At 51.1% G+C, this 19,917-nt stretch overlaps 1 protein-coding gene across 1 annotated transcript in view; it reads left to right on the plus strand.

The window, feature by feature from the left end:
* Positions 1 to 19,917, plus strand: part of KCNQ1 (potassium voltage-gated channel subfamily Q member 1) — a 356,598-nt gene that overhangs the window by 147,912 nt on the left and 188,769 nt on the right. The window contains exon 11 of the mRNA XM_060158207.1: positions 16,653 to 16,773. Within this exon, the coding sequence (XP_060014190.1) occupies positions 16,653 to 16,773 (121 nt within the window). The remainder of the gene's footprint in view (positions 1 to 16,652; positions 16,774 to 19,917) is intronic.

Here is a 19,917-nt window from a genome sequence, read left to right on the forward strand (position 1 = left end):
TTTTGTAGGGCAAGTCGGCTAGCAAGGAACTCCCTTAGCATTTGTTTATCTCAGAACATATTAATTTCTCCTTCACTGTTGAAATAATTTTGCTAGATATAAAATTCTTAACTCGGGACTTCCCTGGCGGTCCAGTGGTTAAGACTTCGCCTTCCAGTGCAGGGGGGTGTGGGTTCGATCCCTGGTCGGGGAGCTAAGATCCCACGTGCCTCGTGGCCATAAAACCGAAACAGAAGCTGTATTGTAACAAATTCAGTAAAGACTTTAAAAATGGTCCACATCAAGAAAAAAAATTCTTAACTCAGTTTTTGATATTTGTCTTTCTCTTTAAACACTTTAAAAATTTTATCCCATTCCCTTCTGGCCTCCATGCTTTCTAGTGAGAAATCTGCTGTTAATTTTACTGACTGCCCCTGTGTGTGATGACGCACTTCTCTCACTCCTGTCACAGTTCTGTCGTTCTCTTTCAACAGTTAGATTATGATTTGTTTCTTGGAATTCACTGAGCTTCTTGGAGGTTTAGATTCATGTCTTCCATCGAATTTGAGAAGTCAGCTATGATTTCTTCAAATATTCTTCCTTCCCCTTCCTGCCTCACCTCTCCTTCCGGGATTCCCATTATGGATGTGTTGTCATGCTTGATGATATGCCAGAGGTCCCAGAGGGTCTGTTCATTTTTCCTTCCGCTCCTCAGACTGGATAATACAGATTGACCTGTCTTCAAGTTCCCTGATTTTTCTTCAGCTCAAATATGCTAATGAAACCCTCTAGTGAGTGTTTCACATCAATTGTTATACTTTTCCAGAATTTAAATCCTTTTTATAATTTCTCTCTTTATTGACATTCTCTATTCATTCATACATCATTCCTTTAGTTCTTTGTCTATGAGTTCCTTCAGTTCTTTGAACATATTTAAGAAAGTTGATTTAAACTCTTCATCTAGTAAGTTCAGCGTCTGTACTTCCTCAGAGATGGTTTCTGTTAATTTCTTCTGTGAATGAGCCATACTTTCTTGTTTCTTCACATATTTCATAATTTTTGGTTGAAAACTGGCTATTTTGGATATTATATATAGTAACTCTAGCCAGTAGATTCTTTCCCCTCCTCGGGATTTTTTTTCCCTTGCTGTGAGCTGTAACTGTTTAGTGACTTCTATTTTTTTTGACATCTGTATTCTTTGCCATGTGTGGTTTCTAAAGCCACTGTTCCGCTTGTGTTCAGCTGTTGTTTTGACAGAGACTTCCTTGAGTGCCAGGAGTCCGAGAGAGGGAGAGGAAGGAAAAAAGTGAAAGAACTCTCCCAGCCTTTGCAGTTTAGCTACGTGCTGGGGCAATCCTTCAAGATTTGGCCAGGCTGTTTACAACTCTGCCTCCGCCTTCACTTCCTGTTGGAGGTGGGCACAGAGATCAGTCAGAAGTGAAAGCTTAGTGTGTTCTCAGGACTTCTCTGAGCATGCATCCTGCCCTGGGCATGCTCCTGACTTTCTCAAGTTTTCAGTGTTACACAGGTGTCTTAGAATGGCCTGGTTTCTCAGACGCTCTTTCCCCAGCCCTTCCTCCCAGGCTTTCAGTGCTCTATTGTACGCCTGAACTGTAATCTTTTCCCCAGGTGGCTGTGATTGGCTTGACTCCCTTACAGTGTTTTTAAGGAATGTCCACCGTTTTCATCTGAGAGTTCCCTTGTAGAGGAAACAAGGGCAATCACCTTCAGGCAGCCTCCAGACAATACAAAACAGACACATTGTTTGAGCATAAGATCTGCTCTGCTCCCGCCAGAACCCGGGATCGGGGTCCCATACTGGGCGTGTGGGCAGCCATCTTCAGGACTGCTAGTGAGTGGGGGACGGGGTGTTGCAAAGACAAGTAAAAATGCCACAGAGCTTCCCTGTCGCTTTTCAATTGCCTGTTTCACGGCTGGGCGTCCACTTGGGTGCCGTAAACTTCTGACTGCTTTCTAGAGTCCTGACAGGGTTGACTGACAGATTTTACTTCATTTCTCAGCGTTTCTGTGAAGGGAAGGCTCCTCAGAGGCACCTGCTCCTCTATTTCTGCTGAGCTCACTCGCTTTCCTAATGTGTTTGGACTGGGCATTTTAAGCCTCATCTGACTTTTCATCTGGAGTCTTGCCGTGATGGGCAGGTGGCTGTAGCGCTGTTGGACTTTGGTTCATCTCTCCATTCACAGGTAATTCGAAGGCCACGGTGCTCTGTTTCCTAGCGCTGCCAAAGGCATGGGTCGTGTGTGGTTTTATTTGCACTCCTTGTTGGTTTTGAGCTTTGCGGGGGCGGACAAGTATGGAGATTCGGAACCAGAGGGAAGGGGAGCGACGTGCTGTTGTTCCCTAAACTGCCTGGAAGCCTTTTAAAACGACGCCTTTTTCTTAGCGCCTGTGTCTAACCCATCAGCAGCCCTTGCCAACTTTCTGGGCTTTGCCCGCTCCTTGCCTTCTCTGCAGCCGCCTCCCTGGCCAGAGCTGCTTCCACTTCTCTGCCCGGGCCGTTCCCCTCCCCTCCTCACCGACCTGCTTCTGCTCCTGCCTTGTCTCCTCCGTTCTCCACACGGCAGCCCAAGGGAGTTCTTTAGAGGAGACCCTGCTGCTCTCCTGCTGAAAGCGCACCAGCGGCTTCCCGTCGCGCGGTCGTGGGTCAGTTTCCCTGGGTCTCGAGCCCACCCTGGGAATCCGTGTGGCAAGGCGCTCGCTGGGGGCGAGCTCTATGGGGGGCAGCTGGGAAGCTGCAGGGAACACTCCTCAGAGTTGCTCCGCCAGCTGCTCAAGGAGCTTAGGGTGTTTATCTCTCACTGCCGAGAGCCGCCTCTCAGGGGGTTCGTGCTGCGTCACTTCTGGCCTGCCCTGTGTGTGGCTCAGCAGGCCCCCGAGGTCAGAGATAGCGCTCGGCAAAGCATCTGGCGGGATTGCATTGAGAAGCCTTTGGTGCTTGTGGAACGTGAGCGCTGAGGGTACACGGGTGGGGCCCCCGTGCTGCCTGTGTGTCCTCGAGAACAGGGATCATGTGTTCTTTACCTCTGTGTCCCTGATGCCTGCCATACGGCGGGGTCTCCGAGATTCGCTAAGCTGTCTGACCCAGCTGGGGTCTCGGGTCTCCCACAGCCAGTTAACACCAGCCATGTGGCCCTCTGCTGTCTGCAAAAGGCTGCTTCCTCAGTAGGCGCTGTCCTCGTTTCTCCACGTTTTTTCTGATTATTGGAAATTTCCTCATGTTCGACCCACTAGGAGGCCAGCGGCACTGGAACGGGGACTCGGGGGCCACACCAGACAGAGGCCACCATGCCTCTTCCTGAAGTGGTGTTTGCGCAAACTCGGTGGGGGTGGTGTCAGAGCTGAGAGTCCCCCGCAGGGCCCCTTGCCCTCTCCTTGCCTCCCGGTGTGCTCCTGCAGCCAGCAGGGACCGGGTGGGGGAGCCAGGCTGAGCTGATTATTTTTGACATCGGTCGTTAACATAATTTTGATGTTAAGCCTCCCCCCGCCCCCAGCTCTGGGGTGGCTCTGACTGTGTCCAGGCTCCGGCTTGGGGAGCCATGGGGAGCCTCTCGGCCCCGGATCGGATCTGGCCTGGCTGGGAGGCGGCCTGGGAAGGGACCTGTGTTTCTCAAGCCCGCGCCCTCGGGGCCTGGGGGTGGGGCCCGAGCAGATGTCTGGATTTGGTAGCCAGGGCCTGGAGCCGGATACTGAGGACGAGGCCTGCAACTCATTTCCCCGTTACGCGTCCCGAGGGCGTCCGCGCGGGTTCCGAGGCTGCTCCCTCACTAACTGCTTCGATTACTGTGTGCAGTTAAGCACTGGTACAGTTCCGCGGTGTTGTGACGAAGGTGAAAAGATCGCTCTTAATTAGATTAAAAACATTTTTTTCTTCCTCTGTAATTTCGCCTTGAAAATCAAGGCCATTTTTTTTTGTTTTCTTCATCCAAAGACCTCCAGAAACTTTCCTCCCCACCTCTCCAGAGGTTTCTTGGGAATGTCCTGTGAGCTCAACTCTTGGAGAAGACACTGCTTAACCCAGATTCCATTGTATATTAACGTTTCCCAGGGCTGCTCTAGCTGCCGGGAACCGTCCCCTGGAACCGTGTCTTAGGAAACCTGGACGGTGACTTCCTGGAGCATGGAGACCCCGGAGGGTCGACCGAGTCGTGTGGGTGGCTGCGTGGCTCCCCTTCCGTTTCCTGTACTCACTCGGGGTTGACCCTGTCCTGGCTCAGTTGCTGCCTGTCTCCCTCAGCGCCCCCGCTCTTTGGACCCCGCCCTTGGTCCCGCAGAACCATTTCCGTTCCCTCTCAGATTTGTGTGTGCCGAGGCCTGCGAGCCCTGTGGTGAGGGGCAGCGCTGGGGGCAAGGGTCCCCGGTGCCCTCACCCCTGGGAGTGTAGGAAGCCTGGCGTCCTCCCCAGGGTGGGTCAGGATTCCCGGGGTCACCTTTGACTCTGCCCACGTCACCGTCGTGCTCGTGTCCAATCCACGCTGCGTGCCCTTGAGTGGACGTGAGACCCAGCACGTTCCACAGTTTGCTTTCGGCAACCTTACAGCAGCGTCACAGCAGTAGAGAGCCAGCCTCCAGCCTTAGGGAGCCGCTTTCTGAGAGCTCCCTGGGCCGTTACAGAGGTAGCTTCCTCCCACCAGCTTTTGTCCTGTACCCCCCAAGGCACCGTGTGGGACGTGCGAGTAACTCAGCTCTCGTGTGACTCTGACTCCTCAGACCCATCCCCTTGGGCTCACGCCGCACCCCCAAGTTTGTCACACGCATTCTCGAAGATTCTCTTGGTAACAAATGATGGAACCCCAACTCAATCGAGCTGAAGCACAAAAGGGACATTTTTTGGCTCACAGGACTGGACCCAGCTGTTTCAGACACAGCTGGACCCCGGGGCTGCGATGATCCCGTTTGCTGCTCTCACTCTCCCCCTTTTGTGCTCTCCGCCCACCCGCCTTGTTCCCTCTCTCTCCCCCTCCCTCTCCCCATTGCCCCCTGGGACGGCTGTGTCCGCAGGCAGCCACGTTCTGAAGGGGGCAAGATGGCCACCAGCTTAGCAAACCCAGCAGAGAGAGGCCACCTCTTTCCCCATCGTATGTGCCGGCGTCTGCGGCCAGGCTCTCATGGGTCCCAGCAGGGCAGTCAGCCGCCCTCAGGCCTGCCTTTGTGCCTCTGCAGGCCGCAGGCCCTCTCTGGGGATGGCCAGCAAGTACCCGAATCCTGCAGCCTTGGGAGGAGGGAAAGAGCAGCCCCCCAAGGAAGACTCGAGAAGCTGTTCCCAGAGGCCAGGCCTCGCTGCTGGAGAGGCACAAACAACAGGTGTCCACTCGAGCAAGGTATTTCCCTGAGCGGAACCGGTGCCGGCTGTGCATGTGCGTTTTCACTCCCCTCTTCGCCCCGTTCCTGGCAGCTGTCGTGGGAATGGCTTTTACACTTTCTGTCCGTGCCCCTTGCTTCTCGCCTCTGAGTGGAGACACAGGTGGCGACGCGGCAGTGCTGGCTCGTGGTCTGTGAGCCGGGCATGGGCAGCTGGTACAGGCCTGGGGCCGAGGCTCAGCAATGTCACGCAGGGTCTGGCTGCAGCTGTCCGGATGCCCTGGGGAGGGGGTTCTCGTTCACAGTGCAGGATCTGCAGGGCTTTGGCAAATCCGCCAAGAGGGGGTGGATTTGGGGGGTGGGGGCGAGGCGGGTGGGTGGGAAGGGGCTTTGACTTGGGAAGGACAGGGGCAGCTTCTGTTCATCCCTGTGGAGAGAGCTGGCTTGGGGAACACGCCTGTGCCAGGCCCCGGAGGGATACGGGGGAGGTGGAAGGCGAGGTCCCCGTGCCAGGGAACATGCACGGACCTGCGGTCTGGGCACACATAGCCCTGCACCCAGCCAGAGGAGGGGACGGTCTCTAGAGCCTTGGGAAGCTTTGTGAAGCTCTCCCAGGGTTACACCTGGGAGATCAGGCAGGATTTTCATCAGTCACCAGCGGGAGGGCTAGGTGAAGACCCGGACACCAGAGGGGGCTCTCCTGGGGGCAGAGGGCAGTGGGGAGGGGCTGGGGCCTTACAGCGAGTTTGACTTGGTGCTGAAGTCCCGGCCTAGTCTGTGTGACCCAGAGCATGAGTTTTTAGCCTTTTTAACCTGTTTGCTTGTCTAGAAATGGGAATCAAAGCTGCCATCCCACAGAGCTGCTGTGACAATGAAATGAGGTCATGACTGAAGCAGCAGATGGGGAAATGGGAATGCCCTTCATGCATCTCGTGGAAGCCAAGTGTGTCCCAGTGTTGGGGATAAGCTGGACTTGCTGGAATGGGCAGGGGGCAGGGGCTCGACGGAGAGTCGAAAGAAGTGAGGCCAGGTGCTCCTGGGAGCAGGTTTTGGGGACGTTCATGGTCGGAGAGGGCTCTGTTCAGGCACGCGGGCGGTTCCAGGCCAGGTGGAAGGACGAAGGGTGCTCCGACATACTCTGACGTCCCTCCAGGACGAGACGTGCAGGACCGTGGGCCGGGGTAAGGCCCAGATGTGGGAGACTTCCACAAAACACCGTTTCCTGACTTGAGAAAGTACCATCCGAGATGGAACGCAATAGGGAAGGAGATGGAAATCATCCAGTCTCTTCACTTAAAGACAGACGGTTAATATTTCGATCAGTTTCCTTCCAGTCTTTTTTCTGTGCCCATATTTTCAAATCACCCTGTTAAGCAGGGCCACTGGCTGGAAGGAAAAACGCTGCGCTGTTTGGTTCCTGTTCTCTGGAGAGAGGGTGAGCCTTGGCAGCCGACGTCTCCAGCTGTGGTAGTCGCCACGCCAGAGGCCGCGTTCGCCATCCCAGACCTCCCATTTTCCTAGAAAACAAAATTGTTTCGTTCTGCCCTGAAAACTTAGGCCCAGATTCTGGCCTTGACAAGGCAAAGGCAGCCAAGCAATTAAAGCATTGACAACTGGGATTGTCTTAGGAAAGTGTGGCTTCGTTGTCGCCAGGACGCAGTGCTCTGTTTCCCGAGGCCTGGCACCCCAGATGGCTCACCTAGCGTAGCTCCGGTGCCCTCCTCGGGGCCTGGTGTCCAGATGAGTGGCCCCGATGAGTCCACCACGGGCTCGGCCCGCTCTGCACTTGCGAGGCCAGGGCCGTGGGTTTTTGCGCATCTTTGTAAAATGCCCATCTCAGTCTCCTTGAAGTTGGGGATGACAAGCCAGGTCTCTTGGGACACAGCACTTAGCACAGAGCTTTGCCTGAAGGGGCAGCGTGCCACTGTGTCTGCCAAGGATTCACATCTACACCCCCAGCCCCTGCCACACCCCCTGTACCTTCTTGCAGGGAGGGGCCTGACCAGGCTGTGACTGCAGCCAGGTAACGGGGAGGGTCTGCAGACTTGACTGCTGCCTGCCTGCGGTGGGGGAGGCATATAGCCCACAGTCTCTGACACAGAAGCTGGGCAGAGCAGTGCCGTTCCTGTTGACTTGGAGAAGCCAACCTGTGGAGCCCCTGCCTTTGCCCCTCGCTGCGGGGACCGTCTGTGCTGTTCTCAGGACGAAACCAAACATCACACATTCTTCTCTGGCAGGTGCAGGCCCCACCCGCTCCCAGCAGCCAACTGATGTGCACACTTTAATTTCCTAAAACCCCAGGGCTGGGCCTTTGTCAGGGGTCAGGTGGCTCACCCCTGTCATCTCGGATGTTTGGAAAGCAGTCCCACTTTCCAGCCACTGCTCTGCTGTTCCTTCCTTCTGTATACAAGTGATGCAGACGTAGAAATATGTATTTGTGCTCGTTTTTCCTTTCCTTTTTTTTTGAAAGAACATTCGAGTCCTGGATGAAGTTCTAGCTCTGTCACTTGACGACTGAATAATATAACCCAGGGTACTTGAATCTCAGCCCCGAGTCTCTAAAATGGGGGCTGTAAACGTTCCCGCCAGGTCCCAGACCTGAGAGCCTTTGAATGCACACGCATTCTTCAAGACTTACCCGTCACTTTCCTGTGCTCTCCGAGAATGTCACGGGCAAACAGCCCTTCCCTCGGAGCCCTTCTCCAGGGTGTGACTAAGTAATGTCTGTGCGGTTTCCTGCTGGAAGTCGGCCCTCGCCCCCATGGGCTGCGAGCTCCCTGAGTCTATTTACATCTCTCTGATTGCTAGTCAGGCACAACACCTTTCCACATGTTCGTCAGCCACTTGGGAGTCCTCTTCTGCGATGTGCTCGTCTGTCTGTTGCCCCCTTTTGCATTAAGTTGCTAACATCTGTCTTATTGATTTGCAGGAATTCTTTACATTTTGTGGGTACTCTTCTTCTGTGGTTGCCTTTTTACTCTTAGATGTGTTCTTTGATGATCAGGACTCCGTTTTAATGTAGTTAAATTAATCAGTCTTTTCCTTTACAGTTACTGCTTACATTTTAGAAAATCCTTCCGAACCCTGAGGTCATGAATATATTCTTTTAGATTCAGTCAGAAAGTCTTTATAGTTTTACTTCTCTCCATTAGCCTTCAGTTGCCTGGAATGCCAAGAATGAAATGTTGATGTATGGTGTGAGGTAAGGGTCCAAGTCAGCCTTCTTCCCATGTGGACAGCCAGCTCTCCCTGAACTTCCTCCTCCCACTATGTGCAGGCCACCTCTTATACACAGCAAGCATCCAGATGTGTGGGGGCTATTTCTGGACCGTCAACCCTGTCCCCTTGGGCTGTTTGTCTCTTTCTGCATTAGTACCACACCACCTTAATGACTGCTACTTTTTAAGAGGTACCGATGTCTGGTAGAGCAAGTTCTCCTACCTTGTTGCTGTTCAAGAATTTTGTTGATTCTTGGCTTTTTGCACTTCCAGAGCAATTTTAGAATCAGCTTGCCAAGGTTCCAACACAGAAACCGTGGGATTTTTATTAAGATTTGGGGAGAATCTTTTCACTATTGAGTCTTCTAGTCAATGGAACAAAAGCTATTTCTCCATTATTTATGTCCTCTTGAATGTTGCTTGTTAAGGTCTTATAATTTCTCCTTAGAGTTCTTGTATGTCCTTAATTATGTACTAAAAATTTTTTGTACTACTGTATACAGGCTTTTTTTTTTTTTTGTTACAGAAGAGACAAAAATAGTACAGCTTTTTTTGTACTCTCACCAGCTTCCCCTAATGTTAGCATCTTGTAAAACCATGGTACAGTTAGCAACACTAAGAAATGAACACTCGGCAGCACTAGTAGTTAAGCTACAGTTTAGCTAATTTATCTGGATTTTCCCAGTTTAACTACTAATGTCCTTTTTCTGTCCCAGGATCCATCATTGCATTTAGTCAGGTCTGCTTAGTCTCCTCTGATCCATGAAGCCAAATCTTGGTCCCTCCTTGTTCCTCATGACCTTGACTTTTTTTTTTTTTTTTTTTTTTTTTTTGCGGTACACGGGCCTCTCACTGTTGTGGCCTCTCCCGTTGCAGAGCACAGGCTCCGGACGTGCAGGCTCAGCGGCCATGGCTCACGGGCGCAGCCACTCCACGGCATGTGGGATCTTCCCGGACCGGGGCACGAACCCGTGTCCCCTGCATCGGCAGGCGGACTCCCAACCGCTGCGCCACCAGGGAAGCCCCGACCTTGACACTTTTGAGGAATACTAGTCAGGCGTCAGTGTCCCTCGGTTTGGGTTTGTCCCTATTTTCTCAGGATTAGACTGGTGTTACGGGTTTGGGGGGAAGAATGCCACAGAAGTGAGGTGCTTTTCTCATTGCACCATATCAGGGTACATGACATCAACATGGTTTGTCACTGGTAGTGTTAACCTTGACCCACTTGGTTAAGGTGGTGTCAGCCAGCCTTATTTAGTATTTTTCCCTTTCCAGTCTAGTCACGAGAAGGGGGTCACCAAGTCCTGCCCACACCCAAGGGGAGGGGAGTTACGGTCTACCTCCTGCATGAGACAATATCAAAGCGTTGGTGAACATATGTTAAAACCACCACAGCAATGAATAAATATTTGAGAGGAGATACTTTGAAGTTTCTCCTTAAAGTTTCACCTACTAATTTTAGCATTCGTCCCTGGATCTCGCCTGTAGCAAATATCACTGTGGTGTTCTAATGGTGGTTTTTTCCCTCAGTCTTTCTGCATTTATTATCTGGAATTCTTCTATAAGGAAGCTTTATCCCTCTCTTCCAGTTATCTGTTGATTTATATTGGTGTGGACTCAGGAATATTTATTTTTTTGAGCTATAATCTAATACTATTATTTTGTATAATAATTTTTTTCTTCTCCTGTTGAAGCCTTTTTCTTATAACATCTTCTTTGGAGTATAATAGCTTCACAGTGGTGTGTTAGGTTCTGCTGTAATAACAAAGTGAATCAGCTAAACATACACATATATCCCCATATCCCCTCCCTCTTGCGTCTCCCTCCCACCCTCCCTATCCCACCCCTCCAGGTGGACACAAAGCACTGAGCTGATCTCCCTGTGCTATGCGGCTGCTTCCCACTAGCTATCTATTTTACATTTGGTAGCGTATATATGTCCATGCCACTCTCTCACTGCGTCCCAGCTTACCCTTCCCCCCCCCCGTGTCCTCAAGTCCATTCTCTATGTCTGCGTCTTTGTTCCTGTCCTGCCCCTAGGTTCTTCAGAACCTTTTTTTTTTTTTAGATTCCATATATATGTGTTAGCATATGGTATTTGTTATTCTCTTTCTGACTTACTTCACTCTGTATGACAGTCTCTAGGTCCATCCACCTCACTACAAATAACTCAATTTCGTTTCTTTTTATGGCTGAGTAATATTCCATCGTATATATGTGCCACATCTTCTTTATCCATTCATCTGTCGATGGACACTTACATTGCTTCCATGCCCTGGCTATTACAAATAGAGCTGCAATGAACATTGTGGTACATGACTCTTTTTGAATTGTGGTTTTCTCAGGGTATATGCCCAGGAGTGGGATTGCGGGGTCATATGGTGGTTCTGTTTTTAGTTTTTTAAGGAACCTCCATACTGTTCTCCATAGTGGCTGTATCAATTTACATTCCCACCAACAGTGCAAGAGGGTTCCCTTTTCTCCACACCCTCTCCAGCACTTACCGTTTGTAGATTTTTTGATGGTGGCCATTCTGACTGGTGTGAGGTGATACCTCATTGTAGTTTTCATTTGCATTTCTCTAATGATTAGTGATGTTGAGCATCCTTTCATGTGTTTGTTGGCAATCTGTATATCTTCTTTGGGGAAATGTCTATTTAGGTCTTCTGCCCATTTTGGATTGGGTTGTTTGTTTTTTTGTTATTGAGCTGCATGAGCTGCTTGTATATTTTGGAGATTAATTCTTTGTCAGTTGCTTTGTTTGCAAATATTTTCTCCCATTCTGAGGGTTGTCTTTTCGTCTTGTTTGTGGTTTCCTTTGCTGTGCAAAAGCTTTTAAGTTTCATTAGGTCCCACTTATTTTTGTTTTTATTTCCATTTCTCCAAGAGGTGGGTCAAAAAGGATCTTCCTGTGATTTATGTCATAGAGTGTTCTTCCTATGTTTTCCTCTAAGAATTTTATAGTGTCTGGCCTTACATCTGGGTCTTTAATCCATTTTCAGTTTACTTTTGTGTATGGTGTTAGGGAGTGTTCTAATTTCATTCTTTTACATGTAGCTGTCCAGTTTTCCCAGCACCACTTACTGAAGAGGCTGTCTTTTCTCCATTGTACATTCTTGCCTCCTTTATCAAAAACAAGGTGACCGTAGGTGCGTGGGTTTATCTCTGGGCTTTCTATCCTGTTCCATTGATCTGTATTTCTGTTTTTGTGCCAGTACCATACTGTCTTGATTACTGTAGCTTTGTAGTATAGTCTGAAGTCAGGGCGCCTGATTCCTCCAGCTCTGTTTTCCTTTCTCAAGATTGCTTTGGCTATTTGGGGTATTTTGTGTTTCCATACAAATGGTGAAATTTTTTGTTCTAGTTCTGTGGAAAATGCCATTGGTAGTTTGATAGGGATTGCATTGAATCTGTAGATTGCTTTGGGTAGTATAGTCATTTTCACAATGTTGAGTCTTCCAATCCAAGAACATGGTATAGCTCTCCATCTGTTTGTACCATCCTTAATTTCTTTCATCGGCTTATAGTTTTCTGCATATAGGTCTTTTGTCTCCTTGGTAGGTTTATTCCTAGGTATTTTATTCTTTTTGTTGCAGTGGCAAATGGGAGTGTTTCCTTAATTTCTCTTTCAGATTCTCCGTCATTAGTGTATAGGAATGCAAGAGATTTCTGTGCATTAATTTTGTATCCTGCTACTTGACCAGATTCATTGACTAGGTCTAGTAGTTTTCTGGTGGCATCTTTAGGATTCTCTATGTATAGTATCATGTCATCTGCAAACAGTGACAATTTTACTTCTTTTCCGACTTGGATTCCTTTTATTTCTGTTTCTTCTCTGATTACTGTGGCTAAAACTTCCAAAACTATGTTGAATAATAGTGGTGAGAGTGGGCAACCTTGTCTTGTTCCTGATCTTAGAGGAAATGGTTTCAGTTTTTCACCACTGAGAATGATGTTGGCTGTGGGATTGTCATATATGGCCTTTTTTATGTTGAGGAAAGTTCCCTCTGTGCCTACTTTCTGGAGGGTTTTTTGCCATAAATGGGTGTTGACTTTTGTCGAAAGCTTTTTCATCTGTTGAGACGATCATATGGTTTTTCTCCTTCAATTTGTTAATATGGTCTATCACATTGATTGATTTGCATATATTGAAGAATCCTTGCATTCCTGGGATAAACCCTGCTTGATCATGGTGTATGGTCCTTTTAATGTGCTGTTGGATTCTGTTTGCTAGTATTTTGTTGAGGATTTTTGCATCTATGTTCACCAGTGATATTGGCCTGTAGTTTTTTTTGTGACACCTTTGTCTGGTTTTGGTATCAGGGTGATGGTGGCCTCATAGAATGAGAATGAGTAGAATGAGTTTGGGAGTGTTCCTCCCTCTGCTATATTTTGGAAGAGTTTGAGAAGGATGGGTGTTAGCTCTTCTCTAAATGTTTGATAGGATTCTGTATAATATTGTTAATATTATTTATTTTGTTGCTCAAATTGTTCTAGCTTTGGTCACTGGATTGAGAGTTCTTTTGGGTTAGTTCCTGTGTCCATTTGATATGCCCTCATCCTTCTCATTTATTTTTGAGCATTTCTTTCCTTTCTAACACTAGACAATACTTCAGGCTTATCTTATATTTCCACTGCCCTAGCCCTAGAATCACCATCCTATCAGAGAGCCCTGGTTCCTTTTACTGGAGAATGGGATTTAGAAACCAGGATCTGGGCACTAGGTGCTCATTGCTCCACAGTTAGTCACTGCTTCTAGGGCCTCTCAGCGGACAGAGCTAGGAAATGTATGTATGTGAATGACCCAAGTGTGCACGTACATCCGTATTTATTTGTGTCTATTTTAAACTAAATGTAAGTTCATACTGATATTTCTGACCACAGGGTTCGTTCACCACCCCCTAACTCCGTTTGTTACTTTTTTTCTGACATTGAGAATCCTGGCTCCCAGTATCTGTAATTATTTACTTATTTAACTCAAGTGTACCTGTAGTACCCCTATGAGAAACAAACTTACCAACTAGAATACTGTGTTTATGACAGTTTTGGGTTTTTTTTACTTTAAACATATCCAATCCCAAGATTGTTTCCCAAGACTTCACGGGCCAGCTCCTTCTTCCCCTCTCCTTTTAGTGCTAGGTTACGCATTCGTAATACAGAATTCACTCGTGACAGTATGCTTTCCATCCTGGATCCTCCAACAGGCTTATTTGGCGGGGAGCGGGGGGTTGCGTATAGTAAAATTTACTCTCGGAGATGTACAGTTCTATGGGTTTTGACAAATGCCTGGAGTCGTGTACCTACCACCACCACATCATACAGAGAAGTTCCATAGCCCGAAAAATTCCATTGTGCAACTCTTTTGAAGTCAAGTGCTCCCCCTCCTCTAAACGCTAGCAGCCATTGATCTGTTTTATGTCCCTGTAGTTTTGCCTTTTCCAGAATGTCCTATAAATGGAATCATGTAATATGTAGCCTTTTGCATCTGGCTTCTTTCACTGCTTAGCACGATGCATTTGCGACTCAGCTGTGTCGTTGCACGCGTGAACCGTTAGTTCCCGTCTTTGAGGGCTGGACGGAATTCCATTGTATGGATGTACCACAGTTTATCCGTTCACCTACTGAAGCGCATCTTAGTTGTTTCCTGGTTGGGGCAGCTGTAAGCAAGATTGCGATACACACTTAGGCACAGGTTTTTCTGAATGTAAATCTTCAGTTCACTTGGGTAAATAACTGGGACAGGGACCAACGCGTCACAAGATAAATGTATGTTGAACTTTATGAGGAACCACCAAACCCTCTTCCAACATGGCTGCACCGTTTTGCATTCTCACCAGCAACATGTAAATGTTCTAGTTGCTCTGCATCTTCATGAGCACGTGGTATTGTCAGGCTGCGCTTTCTTTTTTCTCTTCTTAATGTAAAGTGAAAAGTAAGGCTCTAACCTTATTCTTTGCCAAATATCCGAAACTGATGCCATTTAGAAGTGTTAGTCACTCTCACGTGGGTAGAGCGGTAGCTCACTGTGGACTTAATTGGCATTTCCCTAACAACTACTGGTATTGGTTGAACGAGCATCTTTTCATGAGCTCATTAGTGATCCATTTTTAAAACGGGGCTGTTAGCTTTCTTGTCAAGTTGCCACAGTCCCTCACATATTCTGGATCAAAGTCCTTGACCAGACACGTGACATGTAAACATTTTCTCCAAGTCTGTGACTTGTCTTTTCATTCCCTTCACAGTGTCTTTTACAGAGCAAATGCTTTTAATTTTGATAAAGTCCAGTTTTTCCATTTTTTTCTGCTCACAGACTGAGCTTTTGGTATCAAATCCAGAGACTTTCTCCTGTGTCTTCTTGAAGAGAATTTATAGTTTGTGTTTCATTTTAGTTTTTTCAGTAAGACTGCATACGATACCTTTACATTTTCGTTTTCTGATTGTTGATGATCTCCTACAATGTGAGGTGTAAGTGCTAAATGTATTAAAATTTACACACACTCACACGTTTATATTTAGGAGATGGTTGTACTACTTTGGGGTGGGGAATCCTTTCTCTTTCAAAAAGCAAAAGATAGGTATCACTTCAAAATCATAAAAAATGTTCTGTGACAAAACAACCATAATTAAGGTAAAAACACCAGAGACAGACTGGGGAAGACACTTGTGCCTCACATGCAACGGGTTAATTATCTCTAGCATAGAAAAAAAATTCCTACAAATTGACGAACGGAAGTGAGCAAAGGATAAGAACAGATAATCCCACAAGAGGAAAACCAAATAGCCTCTGAGCCACAACGGGCATCCAGCATAGAAGGAAAGGCACCAGGCCCATCTTCATCTACATGTGACGGGCCCAGCAAAGGCTGCAAAGGCCGGTGCGGACATGGATGTGGAGAAGGTGGCATGTGCGCACACACTGCTGCTGGAGCCTAACTGATACGACTTCTTGGGAAGACAATTCAGCCACACCTATTAAACTTACCAAGGAAGCACCCTCTCACCTGCCTCAATATGTCAGGTTTTCGTAAAGATGGACGGGTGCATCATCGTCTTAAAGTAGTGGCTTAAAGCTAACGGAACCAAATGTCCGTCACACATGGAATGGTTGAGTTAATTGTGGTCGATCTAAGCTACGGACTGTTACGCAATTACTAAAATAGGACTTAGATCCATGTCTAACTACCTGTAGAAAAATGAGATGGGCCCATTGCAGTGACAGGAACAGAGCCGTCACGTGCGTATAAATGCAGGTCCCACCAGGCGTCAGCTGCTCTCGTGAGCAGAGGGATGAGCTGGGAATCTAGTTGGTGGTTAACGCTGATGACCTCGGGGAAGGAAGGCCTTCATGAGTCTTTGAGCTGTGTCCCTGTTTACAAGTAATTCGTTATTTTACAACAAAAACTTTAAATGGAAGAATAAAAAAGGTCCAGATTGAAAACCAGGGGACTGGTAATTATTCTTAGTCAGCCCGGAACACTAGCACCTGCTCACTGCGGGTGCGCCCAGGAGTCTGAATGCCAACACCAGCCGTCGGGGAGGTTCCTGTGCCTCCCTCAGGGTGCGGGTGGCGGACGCAAGGGGCCAGGAGCTCTGCGGCTGCCCCTTCCTCCCCGGCTTGCGACGCTCTGTGAGCAGGAGCCCTACCACCCTGGGTCTTCACGGATGCGTCGAAAGCCATCCAGCCACGTGACAGTGACAGCGTGGCGATGAGCGTCAGTGTCTTAGCAGACCTGTGCCTGGCAGCTGTGTTCTGTTCTTGACCTGAACGTCTGGTGTGAACCTGGGGAGAGGCCCAGACACCTGAGCTCAGCCCAGGCACAGTCCTCACTCTGAGGAGGTGTCATCGGCTCTCAACTGCTCCTTGACCACTGTGGCCTCAGGCACGTGGGGGCCATGGGGACCCCCCCCCACCCGCCAGTCCTCTGTGCCGAGGCTTCATACACCATCTGCACTCCTCACCCAGCCCTGCGAGTAGATATCTTGCCCGTCTGTGGGAAGGCTCCAGGGGCACAGGTCCGCCCCACAGCCAGGGTAGCAGCTTGGGGTGAGCATCTCAGCTCTGAGCAACCCTGGGCCCCCTCTGCCATCAAGCCTTCCATGGAAGCCTAACGTGCTGTCCCACATCTTCCCCCACAGTGAAAAAGAGCCCCACGCTGCTGGAAGTGAGCACGGCCCATTTCACGAGAACCAACAGCTTTGCCGAGGACCTGGACCTGGAAGGGGAGACTCTGCTGGTGCCCATCACCCATGTGTCGCAGTGAGTGTCCGCTCACCCAGGCGTGATGAGCTAGGAGGGCGTGGGGCTCGGTGCTGGGCCAGGGCTCAGGTCTCCTCACTCAGTGCCCACCGCTCGCTGCCTGCCCTCAGCAACCTGGGGCCACCGACCACCAGGGGCTGGCCTCAGTGCCCGGGCACCAGGCGGGGAGGAGAGCGAGGGCATTTCCCGCCGAGCCTGGGAACACGATCCTCTTGTTTTGACTTACGGAAAACCAGACTGATCCTTTTCCACTTGTTTTCGTGCTTTGAGCGTCTGAGAAGATTGTTTTTCTCTCCCCTAGCCCCCTCCCCTGCCCCCCAAAAAAGAGACGACTTTGTTTTTCGCATTTCCCCGGTGGAACCCTGGCCAAAGCCACAGGGCAGATGCCGACTGCTGTCTGCCAGTTGCCGCTGCTGTCCTCAGGGGCTCCTTCAGGTGGAGGAAATGGCTGATTTTCCACGCCTTCCAGTTGGCCTGCCCCCGAAGGCACAGCTGGCCTGGGACGCATGCCCGTCCTCCCCCACCGTCGCGGTATCGCCAGGCCAATCCCTGGGGCCCGGCCATGGTGTGATTCCCCTCCGACGTGACTCAGTGCTCCCGGCTAGGGCACCCAGTGGTGACAGCCTGCGGCGGGGTCAGTGGGACACGCGGGCCCGTTCTGGCCACTGCCCCACTGGGGATTCCCCAGAGAAGTCCTTCTGTGCTGGGGTGTGTGGGCGGCCCTCTCGGCCCTTCTGAGAGTCACTTGCTGGCCTTCTTTCCTTCTCTCTGCGGAGTCACTAAGGCGTGTTTCGGCTCTCCGGACTCTCTAAGGGTCTCGAGGTTGTCCTGAACCGTGTGCATCTCTCTGGGAGTGAGGCCCCAGGCTGGCTGCCTTTGCTGCCGGCCAGGTGTGGCCTTTGCCTTGCAGATGACCAAGGAATCGGGACCCGATCTGCAGGGCCTCCTGGCTGCTCTGTAACCAGAGGACTGACAGAGTCGGGGAGCCAGAGTGAGAGGAGGGTTGGACTGTCTCAAGGTGGTACCGTGATCAGACAGGATGGCCTACCATCCTTCCAGGCCCCCAGGCTCACAGGGAGGTTGACAGCACCCCATGGATAGCAGGGTGTGCACAGAAAGCATTCTCAGGCTCGGTGGGAGCCACCCAGGTCACTGGGAAGCAGGGTTATTCATCCTCGTGGACTCGGCACCGGAGCAAGCTTCCGGGCCACCCCTGGGAAGGTGGCTCTGACCTCTGGGCCCATCCCGGAGATGACCTGATAGGCTCACTTGATAAATGGGCAAGGGCGGAGGCGTGAGCAGTGGCGGGTGCCCGGTGGGATGGGCAGGTGCAGGTCAGCGTCCCAAGGCAGAATGCCAGCTTACCACTCTGGCTGAGGCCTGTACCGAATCTGGGGCGCAAAGGACGCCGAAGCGGTAATAGTTGCAGTTTTGTGGCTGGTGTCTGCAGCCCAGGTGGCAGTGCCTGCTCAGAGCGAGGACGGCCAGGAGCCTGCTGGGAACCACGACCCTCACGCGGGTGGACGGCACCCAGGCCTCACTGTGCCGCTCAGCCTGCCCCTTCCTGTCCTCCTGGCCGCTCCCTTTCTGTCAGAGCTCACTCTCCTTTGTTCTCTCGGCTGTGGCCTGGCCCCCAGAATGCGCATGCAAGGAGTTGCCCCCCGGGTGGACAGGGCCATCACCCACCATCCATCCAGCGGGGCAGTCAGTCTTCACCAGCTCCCCGGGCCCTGCAAGGCCCCTGCAGAGAGGCCCAGGGTGAGGGTGGTGAGGCTGGGGACCGAGGTGGCCCAAAGCCAAGCTCACAGCTGCCTTTCACAGTCCCCCCTTCTGAAGCGAGGTCCACGTGTGTTGGCATCTGCGTGCACCACGTTTCCCAAGGCTAGAGGCCGCCCACCTGCCCAGGGAGCCCCAGGAGGGAACTCGAGCCAGTGTAGCTGCATCGTCAGAGGAGCCTGGCCGTTTCTTGCCTTCGCTTCTCCAAGACAGAGGCCCCAAGCTCTCTCCGCTTGCTGTGGGCCTGGGGCATCACCAACCAGAGAGCCTGTGGTGGGCCTTCTCGGTCCAGCAGTCCCATGGCGTGGCCCGCTGGTTGTAGCAGGAGTGGTCCCCTCCAGCGCCGGCTGGGCCTAGGCAGTCTTCACCCGGTGGAGTCCTCGCCCCAGAACCTGTGAACCAGTACAGACCCTGGAGATGAGGCAGCTGGGAAGGTGGGAAGGAGCCTAGGCGTGGTGCTAGGAGGAAGGGTCTGCAGTGAAGGCTGGGAGTGGAAAGACCGAGGCTGCAGTCGAAAGGACACCTCCAGGCACTGTGGTCTGGTCAAGACAGAGTCAAGGTTGAGACGGCAAGGGATCTGCGTGCCCACGTCCTCAGTAGTCAGAGTACTGCTCGGGGGAGCCCAGGTGGGGAAAGGGGGGATGCAGGCACAGTGAAGGAGATGGTGGGGGCCTCAGACCTAGGCGCCCCCAGGGCTGCAGGCTGGGTAGAGGCCCCACCCCACCATGGCTGGGGAAGGAGGTGGCACCGCCGGGCACCATGCTTGCTTAGGGCTGTGACTGCCGGCAGGGCAGGGCGGGGAGGGGGATGGCCGGGCCTCGGTGCCCATGCTGGGACCACATTCCTTTGCCTCCCGCACGGCCCGCCTGGTGATTGATGCCCCTCATTAAACCCGGCTCCAGCCGCTCGGGGACCCGTCTCGGCTCCTGCGGGCAGCTCAGCCCCACGGACTCCATGCGGGGAAGAGAGGGGCGCACGCCCTGGTGTGTGTAAGGGATGGGGGGTGTGCGCGGGGGTCTCACAGCGGGCAGAGTGGGTGGGAGGCAGTTACTGAAAAACAGACCCATTTTTCTTCAGCATTTTACTGATGTTAAATGTATTACCATCTTGGGCCAGTTCCAGGATTCAAATTAAAAGCATAAATAAAGACACATTTTGTTTCCATCTCAAGCTCTCCCCGCCCGCTGGGCCCCAGGGAGGTGAGGTCACTGCAGCCTTGATTACGGGAAGGTCCCTGGGGCTGGGCGAAGCTCCTCTTTCCGGGGCCTGTTGGCCATCGGTGGAGCGAGGGGTCAGGGGACTGGGGGTCAGCAAGCCAGCCTGGTGTAACCGAGGGGGCTGCCGGCGAGCAGGGCCCAGGGTGCAGTG

This window comes from Lagenorhynchus albirostris, chromosome 9 (assembly GCF_949774975.1).
Source record: "Lagenorhynchus albirostris chromosome 9, mLagAlb1.1, whole genome shotgun sequence".
NCBI classification, from domain to species: domain Eukaryota; kingdom Metazoa; phylum Chordata; class Mammalia; order Artiodactyla; family Delphinidae; genus Lagenorhynchus; species Lagenorhynchus albirostris.